The sequence below is a fragment of the Nelumbo lutea genome, chromosome 1 (genome assembly GCF_056320005.1).
Source record: "Nelumbo lutea isolate HS-2025 chromosome 1, American lotus-T2T, whole genome shotgun sequence".
NCBI lineage: Eukaryota > Viridiplantae > Streptophyta > Magnoliopsida > Proteales > Nelumbonaceae > Nelumbo > Nelumbo lutea.
This window is the reverse complement of record NC_142684.1, coordinates 109,053,642-109,069,017: the sequence shown is the minus strand read 5'-3', so window position 1 is coordinate 109,069,017 and position 15,376 is coordinate 109,053,642. Positions and strand designations below refer to the sequence as shown.

At 38.7% G+C, this 15,376-nt stretch overlaps 1 protein-coding gene and 1 pseudogene across 4 annotated transcripts in view; both read right to left on the bottom strand.

The window, feature by feature from the left end:
* Positions 1-8,410, bottom strand: part of LOC148876717 (ATP synthase subunit B) — a 32,630-nt gene extending 24,220 nt beyond the window's left edge. For 3 of the 4 annotated variants that reach the window (XM_088965449.1, XM_088965458.1, XM_088965472.1), the window contains exons 1-3: positions 8,100-8,408; positions 5,630-5,695; positions 5,501-5,549 (exon numbers count right to left, since the gene is read on the bottom strand). In XM_088965449.1, coding sequence (XP_088821575.1) covers positions 5,501-5,549; positions 5,630-5,695; positions 8,100-8,219 — 235 coding nt within the window. In that variant the 5' untranslated portion in view covers positions 8,220-8,408. Of the gene's footprint in view, positions 1-5,500; positions 5,550-5,629; positions 5,696-8,099 lie in introns of all 4 variants that reach the window. The other variant, XM_088965464.1, reaches the window with a different exon arrangement.
* Positions 8,411-14,026: 5,616 nt separating this feature from the next.
* On the bottom strand, positions 14,027-14,455 carry LOC148876716 (1-Cys peroxiredoxin PER1 pseudogene; annotated as a pseudogene).
* Between the last annotated feature and the right edge of the window lie 921 nt (positions 14,456-15,376).

The following is a 15,376-nucleotide window of genomic DNA, read 5'->3' as shown; positions in this document are numbered from 1 at the left end:
CCTCATGCTTCAGCATTTTACAAATTGGTCTAAATCATATTGACAAAGTAGTTTTGTTCTTTCTTCGACAATCATGGCAAATATCAAATACCACTGTCTTTTCGCAAAGGATATGCCCCATTTGACAAAAGCAATATGTGCAGTAGTCATAAGCAAATTCAGAAAAAAAAAAAAAAAGCATAATATCATTGCAACATATCCATAGATATTAACAAAGTCAATAAGTTACAACTTATGAATCAACTACCAGAATGTTAGTTATTCTAGGATATACAAGCCAACAAATTTTTATGGCTCATGTCACATTTCAAGTTGAATTATGACTGTGAAGATATATCTTGATGTACACTATTAGAGTAGTCCTTGTTGTACAGTATCATAATCTTATTATTTTATTTATTCTTTTTATCTTTCAGCCCTGTAAGGGCATTCTTTTAACTGTACATATATTTTATCTCTTTAGTATAAAAGAGACTCTTTGGGGTGGGGGTCGACTATTCTTGACACCCCTAAATTCTGTTTTCTTCTTGCTCTCAATTCGGTTCACATGGTATCAGAGCAGGTTGCCCTTTGATCTTTTTTTCTCTCTGATCCACCTTGTTCTCTTGATCCATTGAGAACTGCATCTCTACCAATTGGCCCTAGACTGTTGGATCTTTCCAGGAACCACTTTTCTGTTTTCTGCGCATCCAGAGAGAGAGATTTTATTGGATCTCTCTCGTTTGACATCCATAGATCCGCGAAGTTTTGAGAGAGGTCTGGACTTCTCTTCTAGGCGGCTGCGCCCAGACTTTCCTTTTCTGAACTGTGTGTTCAGTTTTCTTTTTCTATTGGATCTTGAACAATCTCCGGTGAAAGTAAGGGGTTTTTTTCTCAGTTTTTGACTCTCTTGGATTCGTTTACAGCTTATTTCACTCATTTTTTATCAAGTTTTACTTCAGTTTAGTTCCTTTAAACTTCAGCGGAACCCTATTTTGTGCTACTTTCTTGATGTAATGGCTTCAGACAGAGGTGATATCATTCCTGTGAAGATGAACGAGCAGAACTATGGGATGTGGAAGTTCCGTTTTGACTTTTAGTTGAAGAGAAAATTTAGAAGGATATCTGAATGGAACGGTCACTAAACCAGCTGAGACTGAGGTCAAGGCTTTACAATAATAGAAGTTGGATAATGGTAAGCTTGTTTCTTGGATTCTGAGTTCTATTTATTATCATATATCTGTAAATATGAGGAGAATGAAAACAGCCTATGGAGATGTACATGTATTTGGAAAAAGTTTATCAACAGTCCAACATATCTAAACAGTATCAGATAGAATCAGAAATATTTTTCTATAGCTAAGGAGATAGGAGGATACAGGAATATTATTCTGGTTTTCTTGATTTATGGGCTGAATATGAGATTGTTCACATTGAACCTTTGGATCTAGTAGAGCGTGAAATATCTTCAGAAACACTTTGAGAAGAGAAAGGTGACTCAGTTCTTAATGAGGTTAGACCTGAATATGAGATAATTGGATCCAACATTCTGAGTAGAACACTTCCAGATATGGATTCTGTTTTAGGGGAACTTCTGAGGGAAGAGACTAGACTTCTCATTGCAGCCGGGTTTGATGGGAAGATGGCTGAAGTTGGGGCTGAAACAGCCTTTGTTGCTCGTAGGGGTAAGAAGCCAACCTCCAAGGACTTCTCCAAAACCCAGTGTTATGAGTGTAAGGGTTTTGGACACATAATGTGTGTACCTATTGCAAGCAACATGGTCACATCATTCTAGATTGTCCAGTCCGATCAGCTAAGGGTTCTCAGAAAAAGACTCAGCCTCAGACCTATCAGGCAACAGATGGACAAGCAATAGACATTGTATCCACCAAGGGTGATTCTTCAGTGAAAGGTGATTCAACAGGTGTCATGGATGAAGAAAAGGTTCAGCAATTGGTATCTTCTACTATTTCCTCTGCTTTCTCTTCTATTGGCTTGTCTGGTAAGTTCTCTGCATATTGTTCTTCCCCTTCACATGCTTGGATTATAGATTCAGGTGCCACCAACCATATGACAGGAGCCTACCTCAATCACCCAAATCCTTCCACTGAAACTCACCATAAACGTATTATTATTATTATTGTCAATGGTGAAAAGTTAGACATCATTGGTAACAATGGTCTGTCCCTCAGTACCCAACCTTACTACTAATCTTATTTCTGTTGGCCAACATGTTGATGAAGGAAATGTTCTCACCTTTTCTCATGATGGTTGCTTGATACAAGACCGGTACATTGGGAAGGTGAAAGGGAAGGGGCGTAGGCTAGGCCGTCTATTTGCGTTGGAGTTCGAGAATTCTCAATCAGGGGTATCCTCAGCTTTACTTAGTTCTTCTTTGTTTAATTCTCTGTTGAGTTATAGAAATAACATTTGGGATTTATGACATAAACGATTAGGTCATCCATATTCCCCAAAATTAAAATTTTTGTTTGACTCTAGTTTGATTGAGAATAAAATTCCTCCTGTTCATACTTTTGATGTTTCTTGCACTACATGTTGTTTGAGTAAAAGTCATGTTACCATTTCTTCATACATCTGAACATGCCACTAAAACTTTTGAGATAATACAAAGTGATGTTTGGTCTGCTTCTATTACCTTACGATTGGGATATAGATATTTCATATTATTTATAGAAGATTGTACCAGATAGACTTGGATTTATTTTTTGTGACACAAATCAAAAGTCTTTGGTGCATTTAAATTGTTTCATACTATGGTGCAAAATCGATTCAAGTGCAATGTGACTATCCTCCGCTCAGATTTAGGGGGAGAATATAGAGATGAAGACTTTCTGGCATACTTAAGGAGTTATGGAATTCAATCTCAACGCAACTACCCAGACACTCCACAACAGAATGGAGTGGCTGAACGGAAGAATGGACATATTCTCAGTGTTGTACGGACATTATTATAGGAGTCTCATACTCCAACTTCGTTTTGGGTAGAAGCAGCCAGTACAACCGTGTATTTGATCAATTTTCTTCCCTCATCTGTTCTAGGCAACACTTCTCCCTTCCAAAAACTTTTTGGTCATCCCCCAGATTTCTCTAGTCTTCATGTTTTTGGTTGTCTTTGTTTTGTTCATCTTCCTGTTCATGAACGATCTAAATTAACTGCTCAGTCTGCTATGTGTGCCTTTGTGGGATATAGTCCTAACCACAAAGTATTTTTGTGCTATGATCTTGATATTCGTTGTATTTGGATTTCTCGGAATGTTGTGTTTTTTGAACATATCTCCTTCTTTGTCGGGGTTGCTAGATTGCCCACTCCTTTCATCTCTGTTTTACAAGACTTTGATTCAAATGACACTACTACTTCCTCAACTGAGAGAGATTTTCTCGTCTTCACTCGCAAGTGGCTACGTGTCTTGGCTCTTGTGCCTACAACCCCCCCATTCCACTCGGTTCAGAGCATCCATCTCTAATATCCTCTATAAGTGATACCTTGACCCAAGTTCAGTTATTCCACTTCGTCATTCTACTCATATTTCTCAACCACCTGACCGCTATGGTTTTCCTTCAAACCATAGTTCCTTTTTGTTGTACTTTCTTCCATAGATATCCCTAGGTCTTATCAACAAGCCATTAGAAGTTCTTAGCGGAAAGAAGCCATGGATGCTGAAATTCAAGCCCTCCATGAGAATGATACTTGGGATCTTGTGCTAGCTCCTCCAGATACTTCTATTGTTGGAAGCCGTTGGGTCTATATTATCAAACTGAAGTCAAATGATTCCCTCGAGTGATATAAGGCTCGGTTAGTTGCCCAAGGATACAGTCAGGAATATGGGCTAAGATCACCACAGTTCGGACTCTTATGGCCATATCTGTTGTTTATTCTTGGACTATTTACTAATTAGATGTGAAGAATGCTTTTCTTCATGGTGAACTGAAGGAGATAGTCTACATGAAACCTCTGCTTGGATATTGTAGTGATCCTTCATGTGTCTGTCGCCTAAAGAAGTCTCTATATGGTCTGAAGCAAGAACCCAAGGTTTGGTTTGAGCGCTTCTGGGATGTTGTTGTTGCAACTGGGTATAATCAAAGTTCCTCTGACTACTCCCTCTTTGTTAAGAGAAGACCCCAAGGTATCACTATCCTCCTATTGTATATTGATGACATGCTTTAACTAGGGATGATCATGATGGCATTTGTGAGCTGAAGTCCTTACTTCATAACTCATTTCACATGAAGGACTTGGGTCCTCTTACTTCTTGGGTTTGGAGGTTCATTGTAGCAGTCGAGGGTATTTTATTTGTCAACAAAAATACGCCTCCGATCTCGTCAAATTAGTTGGAATCACTTATGAGAAACATGTTGATACCCCTTGGAGCTGAATGTCAAGTTATCTAAATTCGAAGGCCTCATCCTTCTTGATGCTACCTAGAACCGTCAGCTTATTGGCTCTTTGATCTATTTTACTATGACCAGGCCTGATATTTCACATGTTGTTCAGGTCATCAATCAATTTGTCTCTACCCCGTGGCAACCTCATATGACTATTGTTCGCCACATCATCCGTTATGTTAGAGGCACAACCTCTTAGGGACTGTTTTTCTCTTCTCATCATCTATACAGTTGAGGGTTTATGTTGATGTCGATTGGACTGGTTGCCTTGACACTCATCGATCCACTACTAGGTGGTGCGTCTTCATGGGTGACTCTCTCATCTCCAGGAAGTGCAAGAAACAGAAAACCGTCTCTAAGTCTTCTACTGAAGCCGAGTATAGAGCTATATCTTCTGCATGTAGTGAGATTGTTTGGCTAAAGTCCCTTTTCATGGATCTTGGTAGTCTTCTTCCTACTCCTATCACTCTATATGCCAACAACACCAACGCCATCAAGATCGCATCTAATCCAGTCTTTCATGAGAGGACTAAACATATCGAGATGGATTGTCACTTTATTAGAAACTTTCTTGTTGCAGGCTCTATATCTCTTTCTCATGTAGCCTCTCACATGCAGATTGTCGACATCTTCACCAAGACCATGACTAAAAGTCGACATCTCATTCTTGCGGACAAACTGATGTTGATGTTTGCACATCAAATTGAGGGGGAGTGTGAAGATATATCTTGATGTACACTATTAGAGTAGTCCTTGTTGTATAGTATTGAATTCTTATTATTTTATTTGTTCCTTTTATCTTTCAACCCTGTAAGGGCATTCTTGTAACTGTACATATATTTTATCTCTTTAATATAAAAGAGACTCTTTGGGGTGGGGGTCAACTATTCTTGACACCCCTAATTCTGTTTTCTTCTTGCTCTCAATTCGGTTCATAATGACTAATATCAATTGCATGCTTAACCAATTTCATATCCACTTATATCATTGTCAAATTTTGATTATTTGGAAAATTGGATAGGTATCAGTTGTAGGCTTAAAAGGCCTAAAAGTGTAATGCAATTTTCCCCTATATCAATGTATACTAGTCAGCTAGGTCCAGTTGTTTTCTACATACTTTCTCCAGTAAGCCAAAGCACTGCTTCCTCAAAAACTTCAGCTGAAATCTGCCAAGGAAACAATAACAAAAAATGGTGAATCTTACAGTCATGTTAGTAGTAGAAACAAATTCTAAACCTTAACTCACCTTTGCCAAGAGCTCTGACATCAAATGGCACTTTTGATACATGTTGAGCATGCCAGATGGTTGTACCTTCAGAATATCAAATGACAAATACAAGATCAATAAAGAACAGTCTCTCTTGCTTTTGTTTTATGATGAGAATGTTTACAGATGAAAGAATGGATGTCAAAGACCAAATATGAGCTAGAAAGAACCAAAAAAAGAATAGCACAAGAAGGAAAAAAAGAACACGACAGTCGGGAGATAGGTTGTTGTTATATGTGCATGTGTAGGAGCAATCTTTCCAGCCTAGAAGGACCGAGGATCAACTTATGCTAAGATGTAAAAGAACATTGCATGTGCATGGAAGTGCAAGATTTCCTCCAACCAAACAGATGTCAATGTGTCATAAGATCATAAACCTCATAAGGCTATGTTTGGAAGCAGTGTAAAACATCATCAATGTAAAAGTACATCGATGAGGTTTTACACCGAATCGTAAAAAAGTTACCATTGAGCTTCGAAAAGAGTGGAGAAAAGTGTTGAATTTTTACATTGATTTTATCGATGTAGTAGGGGTGGCCATGAGCCGAGCTTCTCACGAGCTATTCGAGCTCGGCTCGTCTCGGTTTAAACCAAGCTTCGAGCCAAACTCGAGCTTGACATAGGCTCGTTTGCAAATTGAGCCAAGCTCGAGCCCAGTGAAGCTCGGCTCGTGAGGCTCGCGAGCCTAGTATAATAAATAAATAATTTTTTATTATACATATACATATAAATATTATAATAAATAATTCTTATTCTATGATAGTATTTTATATATAATATTTTTATTTTTTACGTATAATGGTAAATAATTTTTATAATTCTTATCTTTTGTATGTAAAATAAAAACATTATTTATATGTATATTTTTTATTTTATATGTATAATAATAAATGGTTTTTATAATTCTTAATTTTTTGTATGTAAAATAAAAAATATATTTTTATATGTATACTTTTTATTTTTTAGAAAAAAACTTGGCTTGCAGTCAAGCTCGAGCTGAGCTCGAACTTGAGAGCTTTGATCTGAACCGAGCTCGAGCTCAAATTTCTAACTCGAATCAAGCTCGAGCTCGAGCCTAACACAGTTTCAGCAAGCCAAGCTCAAATAGCCAAGTATTCAGCTCGAATCCACCCCTACGATGTAGTATCTACATCTATTATTGATGTAAAACTTTACTTTGAGGTTTTACATCGATTTATGATGTAAAACTCCACTCCATCCAAATGCTAACAAAACTGAACCAGCATAAACTTTTACATCGATGACGTTTTCCATTGCTTCCAAACACAGTGTAAGGGGGTTAAACCACCAGGGACAACCCAACTGCAACCAAACACTCTTTCCATCTCCCAAAGGTGCCACGTTAGCAGGGAATAAAAAGACTTCACACCTTGACTACATTACCTTGCTTATTTTCAGGGTGTTTGGTTCCATTGGCGTTTATTCAATAAACGCTGCTACATAGGCACCACTTCAGCAGTTTCCCTCTCTTGCTCTTTTGTACAGATCGAGAATGGCAAAAGTGGACTTTGGTTTTTGTGCACGCCTACCGTTTGGGGGAGTTATTTTTTAAAGCTTCCACAAACAGTTAGGCATTTTTTCATTGTTACGCTGATGTGGAGCCTAGTGGCACCTAGTTGTCATAAACGGTTGTAATTATTACCTTTCTCAGTTTTGCAAGCAAATAAAGTACAAACGTTGAATGAAAAAAAGTAAATGGAACCAAACACATACTTTGTCAATCTAATTTTCATGTTACTTCCAATTGGATTAACTCTACAACTTCATTTCAATAAGTGTCTAATCTGGTAATGATGTTCAACTTACCTTCAGTTCAAATATTCTCCAACAAAAGTGCAATAGAAATGTGATCAATCCACTACTTTATAAAACTCGTTTGAAATCTTTACAAAATAATTTGTTATTAAGAGTAGGTTACTAGCAAGCCACTAAGATCATCATCACCATGATCCATGCCTTATCACAACTATATGGGGTCGGCTACATGAATCATGTTTTGCCAATCCGTTCTATTTAACTTCAAGCTACTAAGATACGGTCCCTAAATGTTTATATAGAAACCCGTACTCCAGTTCCAAATAGATGAACCCATTATAATGTAATTAGCAAGAAAACACATACAGACAAGTTACAATTTAGGCTTTAGCAGACCCTAAGAAGGTCACGTTACACAAAGGCAGTAGTTAGTTACAGATTTGGATTCCGTGCTTAGAGATTCAATATGTTATCAGAAAATCACGATACACCCCACCCTTACTGGATAGAAAGAATAATTACAAAAGATAATGTAGAAATTAGAAGAAAGGTGAGCATTATTCAAAGAAGGTGGCTCTCCATGTATGGATAGATAGACGAATAGAGATAATAATGCTTAAAAAAAAAAAAAAGCAAATAGCAAATAACCCGTTGGAGATAAAGAGGGGAATACCATAAAGAGCATGAAATCGGCCAGGAAGCGATCGGAATCATGATGGCTTGAGGAGAGACCACGCGTTTGCATGAAGGCCAGCATTCTCTGTACCTCTTCCAGTTTCTTTAGAGCTTCCATTCTCTCGTCAAATACGAAATGACGCACCCAGTCTGGAACACAGATATAGAAGTGATATACAATTCCAGAGGATTCTCTCTCAATCTGAGGCTGTTTGGCGGGAAGTTACGGTATATAGTGCCCTGCTCTTCTCACTTCGTCTGCGTCGAGGTCCGGTTCAAATAAAACCTGATTTTAATCCATGTTAAATGAAATAATTAATAGGGAAAATTCCACTTTAGTAACCGGAGTAGTAAAAATGTCCAATTGTTCCCTACCGTTAACCGACCGTTAATTATTTATCACGTGATCATCGTATCATATTATATGTATAATTTTTAAAAATATCAAATTTTGAAATTATCTTTAATTTTTGAAAATTTTTCTGTTTTCGTTCTTGTACAGAAAGTTTTTTGTTTTTTATTCCACTCCCCTGCTAACTTTTATCAGAGAAAAGCGCAAAGCCCCAACTTGACCATGAGTCGTAGAAGGAGCAGGTTATGACCATTATATAATGATATTCTCCCTTGAAGGTCGTCTTTTTCAAGTATGCTTTTAAGGCCATAAAGGCCAATTCGAGTATTCTTTTAAGGCCGTACAGGTTTTCGGGTTCACCCCGATTGGTGTTTCAAGGAAAGGATTCAGTATGCATTGTCACACGGAAGAAAGTCCTGGACAAGCTTAAGCTTTTGGATCAGACTAGCGTTACACACCTTTTCGCCATTACCAGTAGCGAAGTAGCTGAGTTCTTGTTCAAACGTGGATGTGAGATGCCTTTGGATGTATTGAACAGGTGGATCGTTTTGGGCATTGATGAAGAAGTTGGTCTTGGAGTAGCTGTTTGGTGCGTCTCCCGGGAGATGTTCCCAATCCTACATGGTGAGATGTGCATGTTAGGTCAGAGTAGGCGCTTTGGTGAGGAGCAGATCCCAATCCTACAATTTCTGCTAGAGATCAAATCAGCCAACCCCCCCCCCCCCCACCACCCTAAGATTGTCCCAATGGAACATCACTTGATGATAGTGTTAGAAATGACTGAAATTGTCGTGGGGTGCAGTTTGTGGAGGACTGATTTGAACTCTTTCCGCTATAGGTCTGGGATTCCGAGGCCACTCAAATTGAAGTGAGAGTTGTCAAGGAAAATACAGTTTTCAAAAGCTGAGTTTGGTTTGAAGGAAGAGGTAGGGAAAGGAAAGAAAAGGTAAGAAAACCTTTTTCTACTTTTTCCTTCAAACCAAATATAGCAAAAGTGTTGACCAAAGAGGGGCTTGACGATCATTTGACAGCCATAAGTGAGTATGATTGAGTCACCAAGTATGTACCAGGGCTACATGGCATAAACTCTTCTGCAGATTGATTGAAGATAAATTTGTCATTTTTTGGTGGTGGTGGTGTCGGCTATGCAATTGGCCCCATACCGACTGCCAATTAAAGGATTTTTTTTAATCTAAACACGATGAAAGCTGATACTAAAGTTTATGGCCCCATACCTGCATCATTTGGTAGGCTCAAAGAGCTCAAAAAGCTTTCAGGTAAGCATCGTGTTTGGCTTCTTCATCGTTTCTCTTCTTATTTTGTTTAGATCGGTGACAAACTCCCATTTTCGGTGGTTGTGGCTGTTCTGATGTAGAGTATTTGAGGGTGAAGAACATGGTTTTTAAAATTGAACCGGTCAGGGATCCAGTTATCAGTTTGAACGGTCTGACTGTTTGACCTGAATTGTCAGTCTGTTTTAACAAAAAAATTAAAAATTGAAAAATAATCAAAACCGTTCAAACAGCTAACTAGCGGTTTGCTGATCAAAATCAACAGTTTTGAAGAAAAACAAAATCGATCATGTGATTGATTCCCAATTTTTTTGGTCCAACCGTCTGATCCGGTCCGGTTTTAAAAACCATGGTGAAGAATCATCCTCTATCATTCTTGTAGATTTTGACGGAAAAGTGCTTATATTCTCTTCTACATAGCCATGTTTTCATTGGGGTTTTTCTCTGTTTTTTGTTCAGCCATGATATCGGAAGTGACTGACAAGTGAAGAGAATCATCGTTTCTGGGCGAGGTTTCTTCAAGTATGGAATTTAAGCGGTTAGTGGGCAGAAACGATGATTCCAGTTTAGTTGAAGGAACCTCGCCCAGAAACCTTAAACTGGAATTTCTGGGCGAGGTTTCTTCCACAGGAAACCTTGTGCCATCCCGAGCGCTGCACATCGTGGGCAGAGATAAGAAAGTAAAGTTGAGCTTCCTATACCCAGCCAGCACTGGGCGTAACATCGAGGAGATAGTGACGGTGGTGGACTCCTTGCAGAACGCAGCGAAGCATAAGGTGGTGACCCCAACGAACTAGAAGTAGGGGGATCCCATCATTAGTGAGGCATGCAGGCGCAACCTCGACCATAGCGGCTGTTGTCCGGTGCTCGCCGCTTGGCTCTTCGTTGTACATGCTAGGTCAGCACTACAGGTACCGTCAGCTGTGCCCCGTCGTCAGACGGGCCGATGGTACCGGATGACTCCCAGAAATGCGTCAACTCACTTCAGAGCTCGCTGCAATCGTAACATAAACATTCCACAGCCCAACTCCACATGCGACACCATTCTCTGTTTCTGTGGCATTCGGCTCCATCAGATTACCTTGCTGAGTTGCCCCGTTGCATTCAACCTTACCTCCCATGGGAACGCAACTCCGACGGCTGCCATCAAGAATTTGGAACGGAATTGCGGTGTTCAACGAAAGAGACGATGAACAGTGGTAGTGAACAGTAAAAATTAACTTAAGGGGATGTCATACACTTAACGGTGAGCTAACGCTGGGTACTAGATTCTGGCAAAATGAAAATTCGAGTACTTGATTGTTCATTTTAAAATTCGGGTACTAAATTGTCACTCAGCCTAAACTACAACGTACCTATCTGAAATTTTTCCTTTAAATAAATACTAAACAACTTCTAATAGATTAATTTCTTAATATAATTTTTCTAAATTTTTTAATAATTATTTAGTTGAATAATAATAATGGACTATTATTTAAATAGTTTTGGAGATATTTTTTCTATATTAATTTCCTATTTTTTTTAATTATTATTTATTTAAAAGTATTAATTTATTAGTTAAAGAGTTTTCCTAAATTATTTGATAATCGTTACCTATAATTATTGATTCTTTGTAAATTATGTCAATTAATAATATCTTTTATGAATAAATAATTATTGTAAAATTTTAATAAAAGTTTATTAAATTACAATGATTAATGCAAATTACACTAAACATTCAAAATGTGAACATTTATTAATTAACAAATTGTTAGTTTTCACTAATGGTTGGTTAATCGATTTTAAATGACAAACTCCCTAACTCAACTAGATCAGTGTGGCTAGCCAAACAACTGAATTTCCTAGTGAATATTCCTAATTTCGATTAAATTAATAATCTAATATCTAACAAATATTTGGGGCATGAGGAGAGAGTGCACCTCGACCACCACATGCATGCACACACGCACATAGGTCTAGGGCCCTTGCCCTATATTTGTTTATTTTCTTTTTGACTTTTCTTTAAAGTTTTAATGTTTTAACCAAGAATCCATTTCATAACGTTCTCTTTGTAACTGCCCACTCTCCTATTGCGTGGGAGAACTCCCAAAGTTGGTGGGAAGTTGTTAAGAGATGTTTTTGTCCTAGGTTTTCTTAATAGCCAAGACATCTACATTTACTTTGGCCTTTCTACTATGAGTTCTTGCTCTTTTTTCCTGGATGCAACTTTTGCTCTCCCCCACTATGTTTTTCCTCCTTCACTGGTTGAATCATTTTGGGTGCACATAATATATTGGTTTCGCTGCTTTGTGAGTGCACACAACGCCAAGGCTGAGAGCTGTTTTATCCCAGAGGTCAACCACCTCTAACTAATTAATTTAATCATGTTTTTTTTTGTTTTTAGTTGGTTTTTTTGGCATGTAATATAGATTAAGAGTTGTTTTAAGAGGAATTTTAGGTGGGAGAGATAGTTTAGGAGAAATTTTAGGAAGGGGTTGGCTAAGTGTTTGGGAACATGAGAGAGAGAGAGAGGGTAGTGGGACTCCAATGAAGAAGAGAAGGCTACCACGTGACTACATGGAAGGGTTAGGTTTTATGCAAGTTTCCATTTATGGATTGGGAGAGATTATAGGAAAAGATGAGAGAGAGAGAATGGGGCAAAAAAGGGAAGATTACCGGCAACTCCATGGGCTTCTAGAAGGAATCTTGCACCCCCTCTAGAATTGCTCAGTTTGGGTAGTGGGGCAAAGAGAGGGCATTTGACTTGGCAAGCATTTCTCCTTGTCCCCTCGCTTTCATTGTCAAGACACTCTACACCATCCCTGTATTGGGGTGGGTTCAAGGCGAAGCACCCATTCCCTGTTGGGGATGAGGAATCCCCAAATTTTTCCAACTCGAGGCAACCACCTAAAACAATCTAATTTGTGGATATTTTACAAATAGGATTATGAGACTTTGGTGGTATTTTAGGAATTGAATTACGACAATTTAGGGGTATTTTATAAATGGAAATGTGGGACCCTAGAATTATATGCAAAATCCGTCCCTTCCCTATTCCTGATTTGGAGCAAAAATATTTTTCTCATCCCCAATCTATCTCTTCACCATCCCTATCTAAAATTCAAGAAAAATTACCCCATTCAGGGTGGGGCAGGGTAGGGCCCTAATTTTATAGGGAAACTTGCCATCCCTATAATTCTGCCAATTTTCTATAACTAATTAAATAACAATAAATTATAATATTTTATGATAATTTCCAAAATCATTGAAATTGTTGCTGATTAGAAAAAAATGTACAGTAAATTAGTTATTTACAATAACAATAAATGAATGTGAGTTAATGTAAATTATTAACTTTTTAAGCCAAAAATATTTACTATTAGTCAATGTGATGTAATTATAGTAAATTAATGTAATTATGGTAAACTACATTAGTTTTAATTAAAAATAAATCATTTGTTGTTAATTGATATAAAGCCAAGAGTGGCTGAAGTCAACCAAGTGGTCTAGATCGGTGTGGATATATTTAATAAATTTTCTAAATTATTTCATAATTATTTAAATAAGGGAAAATTCTCGATAGGTACTATGTAGCTTGGGTAGAGTGCCAATTTAGTACCCAAACTTTAAAATGCAACAATCTACTACCTGAATTTTCATTTTGTGACAATGTAGCACCTATGGTTAATGGACCGTCATTTAATATCACATGACCTCATGTGCAATTTAAAATTTTTGAAAATATCAAAATTAACCTTAAAAAATACATTGTTCATCATCGATACTATAACTTTAAAATACACTATTCGCCGTTTTCGTCGTCGGCAATTAGAATAGAAGACAACAAGCACAGTCCCGTCCACTATGCCGTTGCACTTGGAGACCATACCACCCTCTCCCGACTCCTCTCTTCCCTTCCATCATTGGCCGATCCCTCCCAAATTCACACCAAGTTGGACTTGCTTGCCCAGGAAAGAGTAGCCGACCACATCTCTTCCATCCTCGACCGCCGTGATGTTATTCATCGTGAAACCCCTCTCCACCTCGTCGTCCGTCTCAACGACTCTTATGCCACACGTACCCTTGCTGCTGTCGGCGCCAATGTCTCCCTTCAGAATGCCTTTGGATGGAACCCCTTACAGGAAGCGGTGTCGCTGCAGCTCTGAGATCGCTCTCACTCTGCTCCACCTCCACCACCGTTTCGCCTGGTCTAAATGGCGCCGTAGACTCCCTCGCCTCGTTGCGGTTCTTCGAAGAATGCGAGACTTTTAGTCTCTATAGCTTCCCCCTCCCCTCTCTTTACTATAAAGTAAAAGAGCTGTAGCTCACAGTGTAGGCTTCAATGTCCTCGATCCAGTCCTTGTGGGGCTGAATGCTATCGCAAGAGAGGCCCAGTAGCTTCACTCCTTGCTTGCTAAATTCCTCTTCATAGGCTGCCATCCTACCCAACTCCGTCGTGCATACCGGAGTGAAGTCCCCTGGGTGAGAGAAGATAATGGCCCAGCCATCTCCTATGTAGTCGTGAAGCTTGAATTTTTCTTTTGCGGTTTCAACTTCCGGGTTTGGAACAGTGTCACCAATCATCAGTCCAGGCATTTTCAGCGCTGAGAGAGCATTCTTCCGATCTAGTATGAGCGATGACAACCGATTTTTTACTAGTTTCCTTATTTTGTGACCATTCTTTCCATGCCCATCAAACACCCCACAAAACCACAGGAAACCTTGTGCCATCCCGAGCGCTGCACATCGTGGGCAGAGATAAGAAAGTAAAGTTGAACTTCCTATACCCAGCCAGCACTGGGCGTAACATCAAGGAGATAGTGACGGTGGTGGACTCCTTGCAGAAGGCAGTGAAGCATAAGGTGGTGACCCCAACGAACTGGAAGTAGGGGGATCCCATCTTTAGTGAGGCATGCAGGCGCAACCTCGACCATAGCCGCTGTTGTCCGGTGCTCGCCGCTTGGCTCTTCGTTGTGCATGCTAGGTCAGCACTACAGGTACCGTCAGCTGTGCCCACGTCGTCAGACGGTCCGATGGTACCGGATGACTCCCAGAAATGCGTCAACTCACTTCAGAGCTCGCTGCAATCGTAACATAAACATTCCACAGCCCAACTCCACATGGGACACCATTCTCTGTTTCTGTGGCATTCGGCTCCATCAGATTACCTTGCTGAGTTGCCCCGTTGCATTCAACCTTACCTCCCATAGGAACGCAACTCCGACGGCTGCCATCAAGAATTTGGAAAGGAATTGCGGTGTTCAACGAAAGAGACGATGAACAGTAGCAGTGAAAAGTAAAAATTAGATGAAACTAGGGGCATTTGTGTCTTTTCCCAAGACACTTAACTGTGAGCGCGATTCTCGCAAAATGAAAATTCTTTTCCCAAGAAATTTTCCCTTTAAATAAATATGAAACAACTTCTAATAGATTAATTTCCTAATATAGTTTTCCTAAATTTTTTAATAATTATTTAGTTGAATAATAATAATGGACTATTATTTAAATAGTTTTGAAGAAATTTTTTCTATATTAATTTCCTATTTTTTTAATTATTATTTATTTAAAAGTATGAATTTATTAGTTAAAAAGCTTCCCTAAATTATTTGATAATCGTTACCTATAATTATTGATTCTTTGTAAATTATGCCA